Genomic DNA, 25,035 nt, shown 5'->3' with positions numbered 1-25,035 from the left:
GATTGATTTGGGAGACCCCTCCCTTACCAAGGGCACTTAGTGTGATCTCAGCCTCAAGGGGCTAAACTATGAATTTTCTTTTACATAAATCTTATTTTGTTTTTTTAAACAATAACTGTGTTATATGACTAATCTCCTTAGTCTACTTATAATAACAAGTGTAAGTATAAAGGAAGCTTATAAAGCGCTCGAATGCCAGAGCGGCGTCTTGGTGCTGGAGTGTGCATAGTCAGCAGCAGGGACGATTACTGATGGATCTGAAATAGACGATACTTCAGAGTCTTCCTGAAAAGTGCATGGCTCGATTGAAGGCGCATCTCCACTGGTAGCTGATTCCATAACTTAGCTGCACAGGTGGCAAAAGAGCGGCCATTCACTCCCATTTCTTCTGCTGGATAGGTATTTTGATCACCTGGATTGGTAATAGAAAGTAAGTAGTCTTGTTATAAGGACACAAAGCTTCACCCACGCTAAAGGGCATGTTTCATCACTGCCTGCCTCCTAGTCAGAGTTGCAAGTGTGTAAGAAATCCATAATGAGTGAGAGGGTTTCATCCTTATTTAGTCAGAGACCTACCAGTTAAAACTGTGCAGTGGTGGGTACCATGAATTTTACTCATAGACCCCCAAAGTCACATGGATAAAAACTTTACTATAGGTAGGTAAATTTGTGACTATTACTTTGATATTGGTTCCTCCATTGACCTGTTTCTGTATGTCGAAGAAGCATTCGTCAGGAAACTAGGCTCAATGATGATTTTCATTTCTAACCACTTCATTGGCAGTGTAGTATAGTAAAGGAAATAGACAGCACTTGTGGTTATTGTTTCTAATGCCTGTAGCAGGAACAGGAAACAAATAAATTAAGGGACTGTAGCAATTAATGCAAATGGGTGTCACTCTTGTATGACAGTAAATTTCATCTAAATCCACAGAAAAAAAGTATTTTGCACTCCATTCCTCCATCCCCCCCCGGCATGCTACACTGGTGATATAAATGATGTGTGTATTTAAAAATGCAAAGTGAATTTTGATTAAGTATGTGTGCTAAGCTTTGGGTCTTTTTCAAAAGGGCAAGTGACTTGTCCTATACACGTTTGTCTCTGGACCCTTGAAAAAAAGGAAAGCTCCAATTCCTTTACCACGTGCCTACCCTCCCATATGCCTTCTAGGATTAATTGGTTTTCATAAGGAACCACTGTTTTAGGAACAAATGAAGCTTTGAGACATCTGCTTCATGCTCATTTACCAAATACTAGCTCTGTTGTGTTTCTTTTAAATGCAACTTTTAAGACCTAATTTGTAAAAATTGTACATGCCCCACTAATAACCTTTTTTTCTTTTCATTTCAAATTAGCAATATTGAGCCCCGGCTACTGTGGGAAAGAGTTGAAAAGCTTGTACCCAGGCCGGGCAGTGGAAGCTCCTCTGGGTCAAGCAACTCCGGATCGCAGCCAGGATCACACCCTGGTTCTCAAAGCGGATCTGGAGAACGGTTCAGAGTGAGATGTGAGAATTGTTTGATTCATCCTCAAGTTATTTTTTTTTAAATTCAACCAGTGATGCACATATACAAGTAAATAGCTTCACGCAAATGTGTAGGAGCCAATTCCCATTTGTTCCCATTGAAGACTGTTATCACAGCATCCTTGTTTTCGCCTCTTGTTTTTCTGATTTGAAGTAGCTTATCCAAAACTCTTGTTTCTTGGTGAGCCGTTTTATGGTGTGGCCAACTGTAAAATTATAGTAAAAGTACTGTTGCCTCCTGGGAATAGTGTCAAACTAAGTACTGAACAACACAATTGGTAAGTTAGACTAAACTTCTTGCTTTGGCAACTCAGACCAACTCACCAGTTGTGTAGTGCAACAGTTCAGTTGCCATTACCCCAAGGAGATACTGATCCCAATTCTTCCCTCTCCCTCAAACAACCACTGTTTCTTTATTACTCCTTCTTTTGACAACAGCTGTGATAGCAGCATTGTACAAACAGTGGATGCTATTCAGACTTCCAATACTTTTTGGCTTTAAATAAAACATGTTGTGAAGCAAGCATGGCAACCCCTCAATGCTGGCTTTCTAATGGTCCAATGGACAGCAGAAAGGGCAGGCCATGAGCAACCTTGTTAGCACAATAAATAAAATCATATTGTTGAATATTTGAGTTATTGCCCAGGGTCTGCCTCTCTCCTTCTATTCATAATGAATTAAAGAATTGCATTATGCAAGTAGAAAGATTTCTACTTGCATAATGCAATTTTCTGACATGCCATAAACAACTCCCCATTGAATTTGGAAAAAATGTATGTACCATTTTAAATCATTCTATTTATCTTTATTCCAACATCTGGATATTTTGTAGCATCATCTAAGTCGGAAGGTTCACCATCCCAACGTCATGAGAATGCAACCAAAAAGTCAGAAGAGAAGAAGGAAATCTTCAGACCCATCAAATCTGCTGTAAGATTATATGGCTATATTTCAACTTGTATTATATAGTTCTCATTTTAACCACGAGTAGCATGAAATTCAGAAAAAGAAGCCTTGAAAGTTGCATTGATAATTATAATGGGGCTGCTTATCTACTATTATCTGGTCTTTGTGTGCTGTTGCTGTAGTGGGCGATTGCAATTCCTAAGCTATTAACAGCTACTTAAAAAGTCATTCGAAATCTTGATAGTCAATTATTATTATTATTTTTTTTACCGAACATCTTTTACTACCTGGACCTTTGGCACCTTCAAATCACGACTGCTCTGATGAATGTTCTAGGGAGATGTGGTAAGCGGTTCTCTCATTTATGATACAATATTTGAGTTATTGAAACAAATTGTATTGGTCAGGATTATTTAATCAGATTGCAGAACCTATCTTTGCCTTATCGGAGATGCCAGGACCATGTGATGCTAACATGGCACTCATTCCTATTAACGGATGGGAAAAAATTAATGTTGGTCTTTAACATCTAACGAAATGATTTCTGCTAATATAATACACTTTCCTTACTGTGTTGTGATGATTGGTTTACATGTGCCAATTTTTCCTTTTTTTTTTCCATAGCAATTTTTGGAAATGGTTGTCTCACTTTCTTAGATAGCAGACATTTTAGCACTGGAACTAAGGAGTCAAAATGTCAACCATAGGTTTGCATCGTGTTAACTTCCAGACGCACGTGCTGTGCATTATCCAGCCATCTAGTGGTTTGGTTTGGAAAGGTTTGTTTGCAAAGTTTTTCCCTTAGGAGTTTATCCAAGTGTAGCATTATGACCACCTATAATATTGACCATAAGCCCACAATGCCCCCTAGCGTAGCCTACATTTTAGATTCTTTTTTTCAGCTAGTGTGTTCGAAGTTACTCCAAAAGAGCTCCTGAAAATTTGCTGGGAGGAAATCCGGATAAATTATCAAAAGTGTGATTGGAGTTGATGCTGGATTGTGAATTCAGGGTCTCTCTGGATCTTCAACATAGTCGGGGACTGGTAAATATTACAATGGACAAACCTCCTCAACTCCATTTTGTAGAAAGAGCATGATCTTCACGTTTTGCCCCAATTGTCACCGAACGTTCTCAATGACGAGCACCTGGTATGCATGTTCTGCCTTCCTATAGACCATAAGATGGAGGAATGTTATCCTTGGTCTCTTTTCAAGCCAAAAACCCAAGTTCACAGGGCTAATATATTGCTGGCATACTGGGGCCAAAGGTGACATGTTGGGGTAGTCCAATTTTGAGAGGCAGAAAAAAGGTGGTCAATCCAGGTGGGATATGGGTTTTGGGAGGAGGAGGAGGAGGAGGAGGAGTTTGAGGTTTTAGAGAAAGCTCGAGGGAAACACCAAGTTGAATTGGACACCAGGAACGTTTCCTCGCATACTTTTGAGGGCCATGGATCGTCTCACTTGAGGAGGTCCAACCTTAAGTCTCCAGTCCTCCAAACTAAAAAAAATAAAAGAATTCAGACCCATCCAATTAAATACCATCCAGTAAATGTAGTCTTCTAGTGAATTAAAAGCATCACATAGAGACAGTCAGTGCTGATAAACCCGGCAGTCAAGGTAGTTGTAGAAAAATCTCATTCTGCTGTTCTCTGCTGATAAGCTGATACTTTTGGAATGGAAATGGAGCTGGAACAAGAAAAACACCATACTACTTAGTAGAGACTCTTAAGTCCTTTCCATAGGAAGACTCAGTACTTTCCTATGTTAATAGGTACATTGCAGCAGAGTAGAGCGGTTTTTGTCTACACAGGCTATCTAAGGTGCTTAGCTAAGGATTGAGAACGAGTTTAGAGCATCACCCCAGATTCCACTGCATACCAAATCGCATGTTGGACCTGATTCTCTACAAGTGTCTACAGAACAAAAAAGGTCACCATCCTCCGCAACATGCCTTCCCTTTGGTAAGACAGTAATAGGCCTGAGGCTGTAGGGAGGAAGGTGGGTAGAGCGTAAGCATATGAGTAGTGCATAGCTAGTTCCAGCACACCACTGAATGTATAAGCTCACCAGCAGTGAGATGACATTGAAAATGTAATTAAACCGCTCTCTCCGAAAGAGGGCAAAACAGTAGTAGATAAGGGAAGAAATATTGCCAGCTAATGCCTAAAGGTAGTATTGGATTCTGCAGGACTGCAAGCAGACAACTCTCAATGGGGTCAGGGCTGAAAAGTCACACTTCATTGTGCGTATTAGGGTTTAAACCCAAAGTGCAATCTAATGTAATAGTCTCGCTCTTCACAAGAAATCAGTTACTTGACCCAGAAGTTAACCACTCTGGAGAATGTTAAAAAGGCTGATAAAACTGTAAAGGCGAAGGGAGCATTGCAGACAGTCAGAGGCATGTTCAAGAAGGCACCTCAACCACGAGAGGACAAGGCAGAAAGCTGTGTGCACCACATTATCAAAAGCATAATCTATGGGGTCATTTATCAAATATCACAATGGGACAAGTGTGTGTTAAAACTAATCAGAAACAGTTATTGTATTGAGTTCTTATGAAAACAACCTACAATCCGGTCACAGATGCAAAAAAAAAAAGAGCAAATACACATTCTCAAGTAAGAGGTACAAGAAATCTAAAAATGCAATAAAGGTTTCCATAAAGGAAAATAAAGACACAGGAATATGCTCTGTAAACTTTGATAGTTTTTTTTTTTTGCATAGAGGTTATCAAAGGGGACAGAAAGATTATATTCGCTGCAGACTGCTTCGCCATCTCAATCGAATTTGAATTTAGTGTTAGCTGGGCTAATTAAATCACCGTTTGAGCTTATGCATAAAGTGCCTTTGAAATGTATTCCTCTCAAAATATAATTCCAGATTGTCATTACTTCTTTAAGAACAGCAAGTGAAATACAAGCACTTACAGTTCAGGAAACATATTTAGCGGTTTTAAAAGGTACTGTCATAATGAGAACTCACCTTTAATTTGTCCCCAAAGTGGTTTTATACTAATCAAATGACAGTTGACATCATTTTTAGGTCCCGCCTGAGACCGCGTGTTCTCTGTCACTTGCGAGTCTATTCTTTAAAAAATGTAAAATGGGCTTATAGCCCGTCTGTTCCTTACCATTTGTTGTCTTCAACGTCATGCATTTTCTTGCTTCTCATTGGTCAGAGCTTCTTGCCTTCATGTGGTTTCACTTTGTTTTTGCGTGTTTGTCTATGCCGTGGAGCATGGACCATGTACAGCTTCCTGTCAGCAACCTATGCCCTTCCATTGGCAGTACATTTCTGGATGGAGATGCGTTTTTATTTATTACAACGTTTTTTTTTATTACAGTGGTAGCACTCCATGATGGTGTGTGTTTGCAGGCTGATTACCCTCCTCCCCCGAACCCCTCCAGAGTCCTTACTTGCTTCCGCAACATCTCACACCTGCACCTTCGCCCCTCCCCCACCTAGTCCTCACTGCTTCACCTACCCCCCTTCCCCTGTCGTTGCTACTACCATTCTCTTCAAAGGTCTGCACGTTCTGCAGTTGTAAAATAGTTCCGTATAGTCACCACACTGGGTGAGATGGGAGACACATAGGGCTGTTCTGTGCTCACAGGGTATATGTGCACAAAGCAGAGAGCATTACAAACCTCCAGCCTGTCGGCCAGTAGTCCCCACCTGCCAGGCAGGGTCTCAATGAAGCAGCCTTCATTGGAATCAATTCACATTGTGGGGAGCTTGCAACAGTCTGTTCGGCAAGTTCTAAAGTTTATAGAGTGCAAGCAGTAATTTGGATATAAGGGAGCCCAGAGAAAAACATTCTATCTACCCCCAGATCGTCCACTAGAATCGTTTGGGGTTCGACTGAGAGGTGGACATTGGTGGTGATCCACACTGTGCTCTGTATCTCCACCCAGAAAGACTGAATCAGGAGACATGACCACCATGTATGTAAAAACGTTCCCCTCTCACCGCAGCCCTTCCAACACAAACCAGGACCCCCAAACATCTTGGCCAAGTGAACAGGTGTTTGGTACCAATGGGCCAGTATTTTTTAGCCATTCTCTTTATATTGCATACAGATAGGCGATCGACCCGTCGTCTGCCACATACCTCCCCCACCTCAGTTGTCATCAGATATTTCTGTAGCTAAATCCCTATCTCACTGTACCACATAGGCATGTTTCCCTAAAGCTATATTCTTAAACAGAAACTCAACCGTCACCTTCAGTTCACCTAATTTTAAGTCCATTGTCATAAAAATGTTTAAAGACTGCAGTACTTTGATGGGGATTTCAAGCTTATCCAACAATAAAGTACTGCTTTAACTACTTCCAAGGCAGTATTCAACTGCCAATTTGTCGTTGCATCTGGCTGGTTTAACAATGCATTTCCAGTGTGCACAATATCCACCAATTGAATGCTAGAGCTTTTTTATACACAGTTTGTAGATTTCCTTCCTGCTAAGCTTGCTAGCCTATCGTTTCTGAGCCAAGAGGATTTTGGCAATGGTGCATTTTGAGGAGGCAGCCGCAGGATCGAGTTTGCCTAAAACAGTGTTTGGTTTCCAAAGGCTTTCCAAATGTGCGACAATGGGTGTTGGTTGAGCTCCCATTATTAATTCCTTAATGTTGCCAAAGAAAGGGATAATTTTAAAGAAAATACTTTTATTTACTCATCGTGTAACAAACATTTGGCCGACACATGCTCATCTTTAACACACACCAGGATCCTATGGTTTTTGTGTGCTCTGAGTATTGATGTAAAGTGCCCTAATTTATGCAGCGCTGTTGGAGAATTCTTGATGGCAAGGCACCAGTTACCCAAGTCGAAGGGAGGTGTCAACCAGCTCATTGCCCTCCGGTCAGATGGCACAAGGGCAATGCCCTCCTTCAGCTTTGGTCCTTTAGCTGTTCCCCAAAAGAGTGCGTAGCTGTCTGGATACTCCTCCGGATCTAGGGTTCTTTATCACCTTTCTTTGCTAATAGTGGTAGCACATTTCAGGGTTTAAAGGGAAGTGTACAATTTAAAGGTTCAGGTAAGCAGCAAACAATGCAAACAGTACAGAGAAAAACATGTAAATACATTCAAAGAAACTGTCCAGGGGTTCTTGACCAAATCGAGATTATTTAACACTATTGCCTGTTCTAAGTTCTACACAGTGATAGTGGTACTCGAGATTGATAACCTCATATGCACATATACTACATTAGTTAAAATGCACCACTTCGGAGTATCCCTGCCCTAATTACTTCCAGGGAGTCACTCGTGCATGGATTATTTATTTCCACCTAGGCGTGGTTGACTGTTTAGGTTCCAATTTTGGATCCAGTCTGTTCAGGATCGTGATTTGAGTCATTCTCACATATATGGAATTTATCACGACACTAAATAATTTCAACGAAAAGGGTGTACGTTTGGAATAGCATGATAGTCGTGTGTCTAAACCACTTGAAAGCCCCTTTCCATTTGTTTCCAAAACAACTCCCCAACTTTTGCCACTTGATGGTGGCTTTTCTGATTCTCTTGATCAGTAAGTGATATTCCTGTGATTACCTTTTCTGTGCTTCATTTGACCTCTGATGATGCTAAACGTACTCAAAATTTGGGCAAATAATTCACTGCTTGCTATAGAGGAGCCACTCAGATTTTTATTTTAGCACATCTGCCCTTATTTTGGGATAGATAAGCAAGAAGATATTTTGCATAAATGTGTAATTTAACTAGATTCTGCATAGTTTACAATCTAAATTATCTAGGGCTGGTCTTATTTTGATTCAATATTTGTTAAGCTGTGGACTCAGTTGCTAAGAAGGAGCAGGACAGGCAACACACTCTTGATTTGATGTATTTTTAGTTCCAGGTTTAACATGCTATCAGTGTACTATTTAATACTTGCTCGTGCTAAAGATTACACACGCTCATATTACACCATTGATTTGCAAGATTTTTGTGCCATTATGGGAACAATATTTTTGTTTTTCTTCATTTACCTTTTCTCCGAAAGTTGACCAAATGCAGCAGTAATTAATGCACGGTTCTATTTTGTACTTGCACTAAGGGTGATTGGACCTAGAGCAGTTTTTTGTATCACTCCTTTCTTTGATGTCTGTGCTGATGTCTAGAAGCAGGTGTGTTTCTTATTTTTGCTTCTGTTTTCTAGGACTTGACTGAACTAGCAAAGGAACTGCGTGCTGTGGAGGACGTGCGGCCGCCTCACAAAGTGACAGATTACTCTTCATCTAGCGAAGATTCTGGCACCACAGATGAAGAGGATGATGACATGGAACAGGAAGGGGCAGATGAATCCACTTCTGGGCCGGAGGACACACAAGCGCTGTGAGCACATAATATTTGTAGTTGAAGCTTGAATTTAGAATACTGCAATTGACGATTGTATTAATGAAGCTGGTATGAAAAGATGGAGTTAGAAATCCCCTGACAGCAAGGATGCTTTCTAAACCGAAGGTAAGAGGTGAGATCTTAATTGACACCGGTTTCTTGTTCACTCCATAGGTCATTGTTAAATCTTAGCAATGGAGAGACAGAGTCGGTGAAGACCATGATTGTTCACGATGACGTAGAGAGTGAGCCAGCCATGACGCCTTCCAAGGAGGGCACGCTAATTGTTCGACAGGTACAGCGCATTAGGTCACTTGCTTAGTAACTCTTTGATTATTAACCCTTTCATTCATCCATGCTGTTTGTCTCTGCATTGTAACAATCGTCCATGTAATAATCAGGGTGACGCTTAGCAGCACATGCATTCGCATGTGGTGAGGGACGACCATGCCTATGCCGCTTATCACCTAGCTGTTTTGCATGCTTGCTGTGATCACCATTACAAAAACTAACTTTCAGAGTCCTTTAGCTTCTGTTGGAGTTGTGGGGTATCCTGCAGACCGAACAGCAAGACGCTCAAGCTGGGAAAATAAGCAGGCTTTTGGTTTGTTTTTCAGACCCCGTCGGGTGCTTTGGTAATTTGGGTGTTGAGGACAATGCATCCATTTGCATTTGACACTAACTTGTTTTTACTGAGTGCTTGGGAAACAATGGACCTAATTATGTGCAACTCTGTCCAAAGTTCAGTTTCTGAAGTGATTCAATCTTTAGTGCTTGCTAACTCGGGACTTTAAGACTTCATGCTTGATGTTCAAATAGCTAGGTAAGGGTTCCCAGATATTATCGTAGGCTGACAAATCTGTCCAGTCTTAAAACTACCTATTAAAAAGGAAAGTATAAACTTAATTTGCTCATTAGATATCAATTTGCCAGCAAGGATACTTTCCTTTGGCAGCTTAACTTTAAGCAAAGTGTATTGCAATCAAAATACAATGCTAGCCAAAAGCAGTACTTTAAGAAAATGTTCTTTTGGCTCATCACCCTTTACCTTAAATTCTGGCATCGAGACATGAAGTAAATCTTGGTAGTTGTGGCTGTCTTTACCTTTGTTTTCCTGAGAGAAGTATAAAATAAATAAATTAACCTGTAATAGGGTGGGAGGATTTAAGCAGCACTTGAGCAAGACAGGTGTGCCTGTTTTTTCTGCAGACTACAGTTGACAAAAAGCGTGCCGGCCATCATGAGAGCAATGGCTTTGCTGGTCGCATTCACCTCTTGCCAGATCTCTTGCAGCAAAGTCATTCCTCCTCTACCACCACCACCTCCTCCCCATCCTCAAGCCAGCCGACACCCACCATGTCCCCACAGACACCCCAGGACAAGCTAACTACTAATGAGGTATGTCACACACCAAAGCTGGCAGCTTTCTTAGGAATATACCAGTGTTGCCTAATAGTTACTATCCAGAGGACCTCTGGTCATTCTTCCACTGCTTTGTGCTGTCCCTTCACCCTAATAACACTTTTCTGTTCTGTAGGCATCCCTTAACCACTTAGATACCTGTAACGTGAACCTTTGCCAGCTGTTGTTCTGATGTCTTGTTCTTTTTCTTCAAGTAGTCCATAAACTTGCATGGCTTTGTTTTCTAAACCAAAACCGTCTGTCATTAGATCTGCCATTTAATTCATTTTTCTGTCAAATGTATTTTGTGAAGATGTTGCCAGACGAGAGCTATGACAGATGCATTTATTACTGGAAGCTTAAACCAACACTATTATTTTAGCGTGCGCTCCAGAGAGTTCAACTGTAGTTGCCCACAAAGTAGATGTTAGTAATGTTTTGAAATCTGAAAAACATGGCAGGCTGTTTCACAACAATTGACTTTCAGTAGTTAAAGCCACAATAACTAAATAAAAGTATTTACCAAGCAAGAGAGGGTGCTGTTTTTCAAAACGTTTGCAGATGGTGGAGAGTGCAATGTTGGAGTTGTGGGAAAGGGAAAAATATAAAAAAGTAATGCCTCCTTGGCACTTGTGTGGATTGGTGTACCCTTCTTAACTCTTCAGATCCTTTAGTGATTTAACAATTTTGGTGATTCATCAGCTGCACTTGTAGATCTAGGGATTTATTGTTTGCAAGTGGTGTCACCTTTGCAATGCTTTTTTCCAATAACCTACCTTTACAATGAATCTTCTACACTGCGTTAGCCTTTACAACGCAACAACCTCCCATAGAAATACGTAGTGGTAGGGACAAAATAAAAGCCCATTGGAAATATTTTGTTAAATTATTAAAATATATATACACACACATTTCATTTAAAGGAAAAGACTACATATTTTTAATTTAAAAAATAAATATAATTTTTGTAAAAATATAATTGATTCACTTTTAATTCATTCTATGCAGGCACTTTTAATCAATACATAATTAAAAAATACATCTTTTTACTGTAAGCAAGAAAAATATTTGTTTGTGGCATGTATAGCTGCAAATACACAAATTGTGCATACTTCTGCCATTTAGTGTTGGGCTCTGATGTGTGCAAGTTGTTTCTCTTCGAAGAAGACGTCCGAGTCATGAGGTATAGTGACTCCTATGAGTGAATAATGCGCATGGGCATTTGCTTCACTGTTCGATTGTTTTTTTTTCTTCTGCCATTTGGGTCAGACTTGCTCCAGCAAGTTCCAGCTAAATGACTTGTAGTGTTGTCTTTGGGTGTGTTCGCATCCTCTCCACTCGTCTGTATTGAGTATTCATCACGTTTCCTCCGGGGCCGTTTTCAAGCAGGTCAGTCCACGAGCATGTCCTGTGATTGAAAAAAATTCAATTTCGGAATTGCCCAAAGAGTCTAGCAAAGTTTCCGTGGAAGGACCGACACGAGTTGTGTAACCTGTGTCTCTCTCCAAAACAGGACGATAACTCCTGCGAAGTTTGCCTCACTTTTAGCAGCAAGACAAACATCTGGTATCATGCCTCATGCCCGCATCCATTGGCCACAGACCAAGTAAAGACATGCTAGATCTCTTCAGCGAACAGGATGTCGAAATTCACCCCAGCTGGAAACATTCACCGAGGTGGCTCAAATCTAATTCTGCGAGGACTCCGGCCCCGATGTGGAGGACAGCATGCCATTGTCTCCTCTGGGACATGTATCGAAGACTGCAGCCGTGAGTACAACCTCCCTCCTCTACCAACCCAGCATCGCAAAGAGGCTGTGCACTGCTCTCGAAGGGGGGCCGGCATTGAGCCCTGAAGTCAGACACTAAGCTTCCTGTCCAACCACTGCCCTAAGGCCATGGTTGGCACAGACAGCATGCCTCGGACCCAGCGCCCAGTCTGCCACCTGCACCAAAGCATAGCTTGAAGCAGTGCCGACTGGTGCCCACATTTAAAGCCTTGTCTGACCACAAGCACTTGGCGCAGATGTCAAACTGTTTCGAAACGAGATCCTCTGCACTGACGAAACGCATCCGAATCATCCTCTGAGTTTAAGTGATCTTCCGTCACTTCCGAAGACCAGGAGCAGTCCATCCTTAAGCTGCAGGAGAAATTGGATGCTTGACAGAAGTGAATTCACATTCACCCATAGATGGGTTGAATCCTCGCTCTGCATCCACCTTGCTGTCGAGGAAGCCATCAACTGGGATCCAAGGGTCAGAAGAGACATGACAAGGCAACCCGTCCATTTCCTTTAATTCGCCCTTTATCTCAGTTTCCTCCTCCTTTACTAGACTTACCAACTCCCCCCTCCCCCCCCAACCTTTTGACCTACTGCTTCTTTCGCCACAGGGGTCACCAGACTTTCTGGGTTTGGGGAACCCAGTCAACGCTCTCCACAGGACCCGTTTGAGCCTCTTCCATAGGATGACCCTTTTGACGACTATGACATTGAGCACCCAGAAGATACTGATCCCAACCTATAACCTGGCTGTCCCTCTTCACCCAATAACACCACCTCATACGACGAGGTGATCCACAGAGTAGCCACCTCACCTGCTGTAAAGTGAAGATGCACAAGGCCCCAGAGGATGATTTCCTCATGGAAAAGCTCACCTCCACTCAAAGCTCGATGCAGTACCTCCCAGTGCTCAAGGGCATGCTCAAGCCTGCTTCTGATTTCATTAAGGAGCCACAAGGCGCCCCCTCTGGGCCCTTCATACATCAGGGATCAATTACTACCAGACTACCTAGTGGTTCACACAGCCTGGTAGCGTGGAAACGCCCAGGGCATGTGGGACATGTCTCCACCACTCTGCTTTCTCTCGGTCCATGGCAGGGCCCACTGGGATGACCTGGAGGAGCTTATGCAGCATCTCTCTGACCTATTCCGCAAAGGAGGTCAGGACCTCGTGGCAGATGTTAAGCTTATCTGTTACTACCATTCGATGGGCCCTCGACGCTGCTGATACAGCAGCTCAAGGTATCAATTCCAGTGTCCTGATCCGCAGACATGCAGAGCTTCATGTCCGTGGCTTTAGGCCAGAAGTCCAGTAGCATCTGCTCTTCCTACTCTTTAATGGGGAGTACCTCTTCGGTTCACAGGTTGAACAAATGCTGAAGAAATCAAAAAAGGGCATGGACACCGCAAAGGTCATGGGGGCTTTGCAGACACCATCTGCCAGTGGTTCCTTTTGGTGGTCCTAATACAGTGGAGAGGTTTGTGCACTATAGCCTCTCCAGGCACATCCACCCTCTAGCTGTAACAGTTCAAGACATCATCCGCTATCTGCTCTACTTGCAAACCTCGGGCCTCCCAAACACTTATGTCAGGCTTCACTTGGCTGCAGTGGTCGCCTACTTCCAGAACAGGCAACGCACATCTCTGTTCAGGATCCCCAGCAATAAAGCCTTCATGGAGGGACTCGAGAGTCATCCCTCTTTTAGTCCTACTGGCTCAGGTTTGGAAGCTTAACATTGTCCTTACAAGACTTATGGACCCTCCTTTCCGACTCATACACTTTTGTTCCCTACAATTCCTTTCCTGGAAGGTAGCTTTCTTGGTAGTCATCACCTCACTCAGACGTCTAGGTGAACTTCAGTTGCTAACCCTGAAAGAACCTTTCTTCCAATTTTATAGGGATAGAGTGCTCCTTCACGCCAATCCCAGATTCCTCCCTAAGGTGGTCTCCTCTTTCCATCTTTAGCAAACCATTGTACTTCCAGTGTTCTTCCCTTCCCCAGGCACACTAGCTGAAAGGGCTCTCCTTACCCTCTGTGTTAAGAGAGCAATTGTAGACAGATCAAAAAATTTCTGTAAAATGCTACAGCTCTTTGTCTCCTTATCCAAACCACACAAGGGCGTGCTCTCTTCATAGCCTGGACAGCGCGGTGGTTGGTCAGAAGTATCCACACCAGTTATGCCAAGGCCAAGCAGCATTTGCCAGTTCCTCCGAGGCCCCTTTCTACATATAAGAAAGGGGCCTCTATGGCCTTTTTAGCTTCTATTAATATCCCCATAGCTGACTTCTGCAAAGCAGCTACATGGTCCACTCTAAACACTACTGTGTGGAGGTCCTAGCATGCTAACAAGCCAACGTTGGCCAAGCTGCACTTCATACTCTTTTCCAGTCCACTGCAACTTCCTCCGGCTAGCCACTGCTTAGGGGAGGACTGGTTTAGAGTCTATTTACAGTGTGTCTATCTACAGTTCCGCATACCACGAATGGAAAATGTTACTCAACCTGTAAGCATCTGTTTCATGGCATGTAGTTCTGTTGATTCACATACATTCACCCTACTCCTTAGGAGCCTATGGTTGTTGCAGCTGCCTTTTTTCCTAGCCTTACTTTATCGCCTGGACATTTTCTTTTCTATCCCTATGCTCCATTCTTTCCTCACCTGTCGTGCTAATCTAAGAAAGGAGCTGATGTGCATATACACTCGTAGGAGAAGTCACCACATCTCATGACTTGAAAGATTTCTATTACTGGAACAATATCATCCCTGTAACTTTTTCTGTTTATTCTGCTATATCCTAAATAGATATTTTGGTGGCTCTATCCTTTTTCAGTAGACCATTTTGAGAATAGAAACAAACTATTGTTTTTTTCATGATGGTAAAGTCTCCTTTGAAACTGAGTTTCCTATTAATATCCGTTTTGTATGTGGAAAGTTGAATTTGGGCAGTGGTGAAAAGTTCTCTAGTACTGTGCCAATTCCTTCCTCTCAATTATGTTATTGTCTGCTATCACCTCCTTAACATTTTTTATCAGATATCTATAGATTCATTTTTCACGTGAACTGCGTATTTGAAGTATTATTCATTTTGTGTGTATTTTGCTTTTTAGTTAAAAATTGTAAATCTTTAAAAAAAAAAAAAAGTCTGCAAACAAGGATTTGGATCCATCATCCTGTGATTATCCCATTTGTTCCCTTCCTGCTTGAGAAGTTAACCCGAACAGACCGAATGCCATTGAGAGAGTTCTGGTGGGAGTAGCAATGCCCCTATTTTGTTAGCACTATCTCAGCTTTCAAAAAACAAAAGACAGGTAGTAACTGCGCTCTTCTTCTGAGTCACCCTATGTATGTTTGCTGGAAAGGATGTTGACCTGGTGAAGATTCTGTTCTCAGTAGATCACTGTGAATTTCAAATGCACCACTGAATGCAGGATGCCTACTTTCAAATTCCCATATTTACATGCATCACAAGTTCAGGCTTCTGAAAAGTGGCAACATTACACCTGCCTCTGGGGTCCTTCACTCAATTTGTCATCAGACTGGTGAATTTAAAGAGGCTTGATTGCGACTGATGCCTCTGGCATAAATGTATTGACGAGTTTTGATTTTACTTTGGCAACTGTGAAAGCAATTGAATCAACTCTTAGTACAAGCAGAAAAGACACAAAGCTCCTCCTTTTAACAGCAACACAACAGTAATGATTACAGTACTAATCATTATGCTCCCTTATATTACAATCACAGAATCTGTTTATTATCACCATTGGGGCGGCATCCGTGTCATAGTCCTGTGGCTCCCGTTTCTATCAGCTGTCGACACTGAATGGTTCCCTGAACCTGATGCTGCAATTCCTGAAGTTAGTTGGGTGCTGTATCTGACATAGGCATGCAGACCTTGTGGTTTGCAGCTTTTTCTATTTCATATTTGCAGTACCTTCATTATAGATTTTGCATCATTCAGGGGACATTCTGATTGTTGTCAGCAGTTTTAGGAATTAAGTGGCTGGCTAAAGTGGACCAGAGCGCTTCAGTGGAACTTTACTCCAGTTACATTAAATATTTTAATTTCTTTTTATTAAATGTAAAATTGGCTAGAGTGATCATGTAGGTTAAAAAACAAATATGCTTTAAAAAAAAAAACAGGGAGACCATATGGTTTAATGTTAGCAGTGAGAGCCCAAAAGTGAACGGCCCGTGGAAGAGTGTAATTGTTGGACCTTCACAGAATTTCTTTCTTCTTCAAAAAGAAGCATAATAAAAAAAAGCAGGCTCAGGGAGCTGACGGATGGGGAGCAATGGACAGGAAATTGAACCGGCTGACAGTAGCGTGGAGCTGCCACTCACTTGCACAAGCAGCGTTTTTTTACATGAATGAATAATGAAGCAAGGGGTATAGAGGGGAGATTGAGCAATGAATGAGTGGCGTGCGGAAATGCAACAAAAAAAAGTATCTCCCTCACGTCAGTAGTGGAAGGATACATGTTTTGCAATCAGAATTTATGCAGCGGAGGGACAAACACAGAAATAGGCAAAAATTCCATCAAACAAGGAGCCTGGAACTGAAACAAACAAAATAGCCATCCTATCATGAGTAAGTAGCTGAGCAAAGCCCACTTGTTACATTGTGTTGAACACAATAGGTCTTCAATAATAGACTTCTATAGCTGTCCATAGGTCGAGACACAAACAATAATTTTTCATGCCTTTAATAATGGTTAGCTACCAGAAAATATACAAAATTCTGTAGCACTTTTGCCAATTTTCCATTTCCTAAAGAAGCTTTCCTAGCCGTCATCTGTGCAACCCAAATGCTTTGAATTTGGAGCTTTGTTAGGTGTCTTGGTGGTTGTGATTGATGAAGAAATGACATGGTGATTGGAAATCATTACTTTGGAAATTTAACAAAAACAATAGGACTGTTCACTATTTAGTACAAGTGGAACAAATAATAAAAAAGTAGAATGTTGCGAGTGAGAGGGAATGGATGAATGGGTTTATAATGTTCAAGTGTGAACAGAAACACATTGGAAGCACCACAACTAATCGGAAATTATGAAACTGTTCTTAGGTTGCTCTTCTTGCGATCCCACTTTTGTTAACTAGATATTTTGTCACCATAGAAAGCTGTCAAGAGCTTTCATCTCTTACTGTGTTATAGCTTATATTTTGCATCGCCACGCAGCCATTTTTCAATAGCACAGGCAGTGGCCAGTTATGTAAGAATATAATGGCAGGTGGGCAAATTTTGAAAGTGCAAGTGTTTATTTTATAAACCAATCAAGTGTTTTCTTTTGTTTGTTTTTTAGAGGAGGAAAAAAAAGTTAGTCAAGGCCAGGTTTTGGAGCATTAGCAGAGGTGTGTTTTTGAGGTCATGTGAGTTGCAGAGTTTGACAAGTGTCATGAAATGTGTTTGCAACTCTTGTCAGATTATTTGAGAGGGCTATGTAACAATTCCTCTAAAAGGAAATTAAATATTCTGAGGATTAGGGGTCTAACGTGACGTTGCGAAGTAGTGTGCCGTAGTTTTGTTTTTAGGTACACTTAATTCTGGTGTTACATTAAATGCATGACAACAATGGCAGGTAGGGCTTGTTCCTTTGTAAATATTAACAGTGGCATGAACAGATGATTGTATTTTGCATTATTGGTAGCGATGTGTTAACGGAATGTTAATTTACGTTACAGACTCAATCTGCCAGTAGCACTCTACAGAAACACAAATCTTCCTCCTCATTTACACCTTTCATTGACCCCAGATTACTGCAGATCTCTCCCTCTAGTGGCACAACTGTTACTTCTGTGGGTAAGTCCAGCAATGACCAACAAACAAATATAATAACATGTTGCAGTGCTTTTGTCAGACATTTTTATTCCAGCACTAACACTGATATTTCTACAGAGGTTATTAATATTGTAAGTAATAGAGAACCAAGCCTGCCAAAACACTGCCAGACATTTAAACTGGTGAGCTAAATCCATGAATAAGGCTGGAATGCTGTAATAATGTTACAGCATTGAGTCGTCCTCATTTTAAAGTTCTGTAGGAATTAATGTGTTATACGTTATGTTAACATAAAATTGCTGCTCATTATCCTCCTCTCTAGTGGTAATCATATAAAGACTACTGTAGTGTCTTAAGACTATGAGCACCTGGACCTTGTGGTTCTAGGCGGACTCAATGAGAGAATCACTTAACCATTTCGGGAGGTGTTAATTTGTGGTCATTAATGGCTAGGAGGTAATGAGAAGTTCAGTTGAAATTGTACACTGATGAATAAAGACATCAGTTACGAGCTCCATTTGTGGCGTGTTCATTTTGCATGTTTCTGGGCTGGGGATAATCCTACAACTGGCGACGAGTGAGGAATCTGTGCCCGAAGAAACAAGGCTGCTCTCCTAGAGAGTTTGCGACACTACAGCAAACTGCTCGTGTGTGCCACGTGAGCCTTTTCAGTGAGAAACAGTTCAAATTTGATGTGTGTGGAATCAAAGCCCTGTTCCAACCCATATACTTCCCTCGAAGAAGTCAAAAGCCCCACAGAGGAGTATCATAGAAAACACTCCAGAAACCCACTGGTAAGGCCGAAAGATGACATACTGCGCCACAGCCTAACACAGAGCTATCATCAATACAAAACAAAGATGCTAAAGGCAGCCACAACCAGGTACAATGCAAACAGTTGAAAGCAGTAATAAACCAGTGTGAGAGACGAAACCAACACTTACTGTCAAAAAAGAAGATGGTGTCTTACGACCTTCGATGGGGCATGACGACCCAAGTACAAGCACACGGCCAGTGCTTGCTAGGGGTACCGGACTAGAAAGGAAAGCTGCCATCACCTGAACAGCATATACTTTCAACGGCAGTTAAAAAGAGCACGAAGTAAGATGCCGCTGAGTTTCTGAAACCACCACCGTTCAACATGGCAAAGAAGCAGAATATTGGCACCAGGGGGACTGCATGGATCGAGGTGTTCGATGATTTCATAGATGCCCCTGAAGAAGTAGAAAAGAAAATCATTATGTACCTAAAGAACCTTGCTGGCGATGGAGTAAAAGAAGTGCTAAAGAAAATCTAAGACTTAGACAATCTCTTACCGTCATATCAAAGAAGCATTAGGAGCCAAGTTCAATCCGATGCCAAACGTCTTCTATGAAAGCTACATTTTCAATCAAGTGAGACAGTAAATTGGTGAAACCATGGATGAGTTTGTTTAGAGACTTGATATGCTTGTCAAACATTGTAAATTTAGTGAATTTAACGATGAAGAAGCCATGCGCCTTAGTCATTGATGGATGTCTTTCGGACTTGTTCAGAAGATGCATGCTTACAGAGCTGCTCAGTTTGGAAAATGTTCTAATGGCCGCAAGAGCTGAGGAAAGAGCAGCACGGCAAGCTGCCAACATGAAAGCTGGAACTGCAAAGAGTGAATCGGCACTAATTGTGAAGAGCAAACACAATCACAAAGTAGATACAGGTAAGTTGCCATCCTCGAAGAAAGGAAAGCTGTGTTTCCGGATTTTCATTTCCACATGAGGGCAAATGTCCAGCCATTTGATACACGTGCAAAGGGTAACGCAACGTAAAACCACTTCATAGCGGATAACAAGGCAAAAGAGAATCCACGTGCATCATGGTGAGATGAGAGAATAAATCCCAGAAAGTTCAATACGCATCCTCGCCACGCCTACAAAGACGAAAAGCAACCTCAGTTCCAACAGGTGGAAACACTACTAAGTCGATAATCATCAAGTTCATCCAGCAAAAGTTTTTTGACATCCCAATCGAGCGACAGTGAAGAGTGTGAATATGCGAAGATCATATCTGCCAGAAAGCGACATGCACACGTGTGTCTTGCTGCCTGCAAAGAAGACAGACAAATGACAAACAAGTGAGTCAATGAAACAAAAGAATTCATATGGATACTGCCCCAAGATCACTTAAATCAATCAATCATGGAACTTATATCGCGCACTACTCACCCGTAAGGGTCTCAAGGCGCTTGGGGAAGGGGGTCTGCTACTGCTCGAACAGCCAGGTCTTGAGCTGTTTCCTGAAGGCCAGGTGGTCCTGGGTCATCCGCAGGTGGACGGGTAGGGAGTTCCAAGTCTTAGCTACCAGGTAGGAGAATGACCTTCCTCCGGCGGTGGCTCTCTGGATGCGAGGGACGACGGCGAGGGCGAGGTTGGCGGAACGTAGCTGGTGGGTGGGCGTGTAGAAGGTGAGGCGGCTGTTGAGGTACCCTAGGCCTAGGTCGTGGAGGGATTTGTGTGCGTGGGTGAGGAGTCTGAACGTGATCCTCTTGTTGACAGGGAGCCAGTGTAGGTCTCTCAGGTGGCACGAGATGTGGCTGCGTCGGGGGACGTCCAGGATGAGTCGGGCGGAGGCGTTCTGGATACGCTGAAGTCTTTCCTGAAGCTTGGCTGTAGTACCGGCGTAGAGGGTGTTTCCGTAGTCTAGTCTGCTGGTGACGAGAGCCTGGGTGACCGTCTTCCTGGTCTCGGTCGGGATCCATCGGAAGATCTTTCGGAGCATGCGGAGGTTGTGGAAGCAAGCTGAGGAGACGGCGTTGACTTGTCTGGTCATCGATAGGGAGGAGTCCAGTATGACGCCCAAGTTGCGTGCGTGGTCCGTTGGTTCGGGTGCGGTGCCTAGTGCCGGAGGCCACCAGGAGTCGTCCCATGCGGAGGGTGATGGTCCCAGGATGAGGACTTCTGTCTTGTCCGTGTTCAGTTTCAGGCGGCTGATGTTCATCCATTCAGCGACGTCTGTCATCCCTTCGTGCAGGCTGGCTTTGGCGGTGTCGGGGTCTCTGGAGAGGGAGAGAATCAGCTGGGTGTCATCGGCGTAGGAAATGATGTTGAGGTTGTGTTGGCGTGCGATGGCAGCGAGGGGTTTCATGTAGATGTTGAAGAGAGTGGGGCTGAGCGACGATCCTTGCGGGACGCCGCAGATGACTTCGGTGGCCTCGGAGCGGAACGGAGGGAGGCGTACTCTGTGTTCTGCCGGAGAGGTATGAGATGATCCATTCCAGAGCCTTCCCTTGGATGCCGGTGTCGTTGAGGCGTTGGACTAGTGTGCGGTGGCAGACAGTGTCAAATGCTGCGGAGAGGTCTAGGAGGATGAGGGCCGCTGTTTCGCCGTTGTCGAGCAGGGTTCGGATGTCGTCGGTGGCTGCGATGAGGGCAGTCTCGGTGCTGTGGTTGGCTCTGAATCCGGACTGCGATCGGTCGAGGGATCCGTTCGCCTCGAGGAAGGCTGCCAGTTGCTTGTTGACGACCTTCTCGATGACTTTGGCAGGGAAAGGAAGGAGCGAGATGGGGCGGAAGTTCTTGAGGTCGGACGGGTCCGCTGTTGGTTTCTTCAGCAGAGCGCTGAGTTCGGCGTGCTTCCAGCTCTCCGGGAAGGTTGCTGTGTTGAAGGAGGTGTTGATGATGTCTCGGAGGTGGCGTGCGATGGTAGAGGCTGCCTTGTTGAAGACATGATGGGGGCACGGGTCGGTCGGAGATCCGGAGTGGATGGTGTTCATCATGCGTGACGTGTCTTCGGGGGTCACCTCGGTCCATGTCTGGAGGGTGGCGGCGGGGTGCGAAGGATCGACCGATGGGTGCGGGGGTGAAATGTCGAAGCTGTTGTGGATGTCGGCGATCTTGCGGTGGAAGTACGAGGCGAGGGAGTCGCAGAGGTCCTGTGAGGGAGTGATGTCGTTGCCGGTGCTGGGGTTGGAGAACTCCCTGACGATGTTGAAGAGCTCCTTGCTGTCATGGGCGTTCTTGTCCAGTCGTTCCCTCAGAGATTTCTTCTTGGTGGTGCGGATGAGCTGGTGATGTCTGCGAGTGGCGAGTTTGAGTGCTGTTCTGTTGTCGGCGGTCTTGTTGAGGAGCCAGGCCTTCTCGAGGGTGCGGCAGGCCTTCTTGGATTCCTTAAGTTCGTCGGTGAACCAGGGGGCCTTCTTGCTTCTGGGCCTGGTGAGGGGGTTCTTCAGTGGGGCGAGGTCGTCGGCACAGGAGGTCAGCCACTGCGTGAGGTCGAGGGCTGCAGTGTTAGGGTCCGTAGTCCTGACAGGTGGGCTCTGGCTGAGGGAGGTGGCGAGCTGGTCGGCGGTGATCTTGCTCCAGTTTCTGTGGGGAGCCTGCTTCGGGTGATGGTGGACCGTGTTCTTTCTGAAGCTGAAGTGGACGCAGCTGTGGTCAGTCCAGTGAAGTCCGGTGGAGTGGCTGAAGGTGACGTGCTTGCTGGACGAGAAGAGTGGGTCGAGCGTGTGGCCGGCGTAGTGGGTGGGGGTGTTGACCAGTTGCTAAAGTCCGAGGTTGGCGAGGTTATCCAGCAGGGCGGTGGTGTTGCGGTCATTGTTGTTCTCCAGGTGGAAGTTGAGGTCCCCGAGGAGGATGTAGTCGGCGGAGGGGAGGGCATGAGGGCTGATGAAGTCTGCGATGTCCTCGCAGAATTGTGCGCGTGGTCCCGGGGGTCTGTAGACGAGGGTGCCTCTGAGGGTAGTCTTGGGGTCGGTGTGGATCTGGAAGTGCAGGTATTCGGCGGCGTTGAATACGTCGATGGCGTCAGTCGAGATGCGAATGGTGCTCTTGTGTACGATGGCGATGCCCCCTCCGGTCTGGTTGACGCGATCCTTCCTGATGATCTTGTAGCCGTCCGGGATGGCTATGGCGATGTCGGGGGCTGAAGAGTCGTTCATCCAGGTTTCCGTGAGGAAGGCGACGTCTGGAGATGCTGTGTCGAGGAGGTTCCAGAGTTCCACGGCGTGTCTGTGGACGGAGCGGGTGTTGAGCAGGATGCACTTGAGGTGGTTGCTGTTGTCCGTCTTGGTGGGCGTGGTGCTTGTTTGGAGGCAGGAGAAGTTGCAGGATCGGCAGGCGAAGGGTCCATAGGTGCGTCGCGGGGACGCTCGGTAGCACCCGGGTGCGCGGGCGGTTTTGAGTGCGATGAGTGTGGCGGCATTGTAGGTCCTGCGGGGGGGGGAAGGCGGGCGCGGGGGCCAGGGGCTCTGGCGCTGGGCGCGGACGGGCGCAGACGGGCTTACCTTTGGCGCACCTTCGGCGCTCAGTCGGCGCTCCCGCTGCGCGCGTCCGCTGCACGGTCGCTGAGGGGGTATCATAAGTAGGTAGCCGTGTGGGAGGGTCGGCTGGGAGGCGGGAGGCTGGGCGACCATTGGGAGGCGAGGGGAGGAGGGTCTGGGGTCAGCGGCGGGAAAAGCGACTCACCAGGGGCAGCGGTGGCGGGAAAAGGCGCCAAAAGAAGCTACGCGTCCGGCGGGGAGCAGGAGAAGACCCCCACCTGAGGGAGAGAGGCAGCGGCAGCAGGCAGTGGCAGGCAGCAGGCGTCGTCGTCAGCGGAGCGGAGCAGAGCAGAGGTCAACGGTTGTAATTGACAGAGGTGCATTGATCAACATCATGCCAGTTGAACAGTTTAACAACTTGTCACCCGTACCGCAACTCAACGTGTCAAACACAAAGGTGTACGCATGGGCTGCTTTGAAACTGTTGAAGAGTCCAGGATCATTCAAGGTGACCTTGAGACATTAAAAGACGTCTGTGTAAGCCCTAAATCACTTTCTTCAAAGTACTTTGTCCAGTGCATGTCTACTCCATTTTGCAACTGCTGCTGACATGGGACTAATATTTATAAATCATATGCAAATACGCAGTTAAATTGTGAATTGGTTCACATCATTATTTCATAGCCTAGGAAAGTTCAAAACAATGAAGGTGCAACTTCCACATCCTGCCTATTTCACAGCAGCACCACAGAATAGCATTTCACCTGCAAGAAACGTTGAAAAGGAACCTGAAGCGTTGTTAAAGCACTACATGATTGAGCGCTCTACTGGTCCCACACTATAGGTATCTCCCATAGTGGTAGTGTCATAAAGAGACAATGAAGGTGCAGTGCGCATTTGCATGGATATGCACCAGTCCAACAAAGCAATAGAGAAAGACATCCGGGTTCGCACATAGCAGACATGATCATGCAGCTGAACTGAGCTAAAGTTTTCTCCCATCTTGAGCTGAACAAGGCATACCATCAACTCAAATTGGAAAAAAACTATTGATACATTATCACTTTTTTGATTCATGTTGGCTTCTTCAGATCAAAAAGGTTGAGTTTTTGAGTGTTATCTGCTGCAGAAATATTTCAAGATGTTATACGTAGAATAATTCTACCTGTTATGCATGCTTCTAATTACATTGATGATATATTGGTATTTGGGACAACACAGAAGGAGCATGATGAGACTCTCAAACAAGTGTGCCAATTACTTACAAATGCTGATCTTCCTCGTAATGCAGAAAAGTCTGAATTTCACAAAACCAAACAAGTTCTTTGGGCTCATATTCTCTGATGGGGCAATGAATCCTGTCCCAGATTAAGTAAAAGCACTCTCAGCCACCCAACCCCCACAATATGTCAACATGCTGCGATCTTTCTTGGGTATGGCTAGCTATTGTTCAATATATATTCTAGATTTTGTCACAGTGAGTGCCCCATTGAGAGACCGGACTAAAATAAATGCCCAGTTCTAATGGTCCTCTGAATGTGACCAAAGCTTCAAAAGGATAAAGCATGCATCGAAAATGCCACTGACGTGGCTTACTTTGATTCAAAATTGCACACTGAGATTACTATTGATTCGAGCCCAGTAGGGCTAGAAGCAACCCTTCCTCAGCATAATGGACTTCCAAATGCTCACACATTGTGGTGTATGCTAGCCGAAGTCTGTCTGACACAGAATGTGCCTATTCTTAGAAAGGGAAAGTCTGCCTGTAATGTTGGCCTGTGATGTGTTTCTTCACGGTAAGCATTTTACGATTATGACAGACTTCCAAGCACTGCTCACCATATTCAAAAACCCAAAAGCTAAGATGCCCCAAAGCTTTGAGAGGTGGGGTTTGTGTTTAAAGGGGTATGAATATACAATTGTGCATAAGCCAGGGAAGAACCAAAACCCTGCAGATTACTTCTCATGAGTACCCTTACATCTCGACATTGAAAACAGCTGAAGAGTACACCAACTTCATTGTAAGGTCTAGCACGCCAGCGGCCTTATCCACTGAACAGATCGTAG

General features: G+C 44.3%; 1 protein-coding gene across 12 annotated transcripts in view; it reads left to right on the top strand.

Annotated features, from left to right (window-relative positions):
• MAP4K4 (mitogen-activated protein kinase kinase kinase kinase 4) overlaps nucleotides 1–25,035 on the top strand; it is a 528,397-nt gene that overhangs the window by 444,387 nt on the left and 58,975 nt on the right. For 8 of the 12 annotated variants that reach the window (XM_085622753.1, XM_085622748.1, XM_085622747.1 and 5 more), the window contains 6 exons: nucleotides 1,357–1,508; nucleotides 2,360–2,457; nucleotides 8,595–8,770; nucleotides 8,948–9,068; nucleotides 9,983–10,171; nucleotides 17,639–17,756. In XM_085622753.1, the coding sequence (XP_085478879.1) occupies nucleotides 1,357–1,508; nucleotides 2,360–2,457; nucleotides 8,595–8,770; nucleotides 8,948–9,068; nucleotides 9,983–10,171; nucleotides 17,639–17,756 (854 nt within the window). The remainder of the gene's footprint in view (nucleotides 1–1,356; nucleotides 1,509–2,359; nucleotides 2,458–8,594; nucleotides 8,771–8,947; nucleotides 9,069–9,982; nucleotides 10,172–17,638; nucleotides 17,757–25,035) is intronic. The other 4 variants (XM_085622755.1, XM_085622754.1, XM_085622751.1 and 1 more) reach the window with 1 other exon arrangement.

This window comes from Triturus cristatus, chromosome 8 (assembly GCF_964204655.1).
Source record: "Triturus cristatus chromosome 8, aTriCri1.1, whole genome shotgun sequence".
NCBI lineage: Eukaryota > Metazoa > Chordata > Amphibia > Caudata > Salamandridae > Triturus > Triturus cristatus.
The sequence above is the reverse complement of the archived record's forward strand: the minus strand, read 5'-3'. Positions and strand labels throughout refer to the sequence as shown.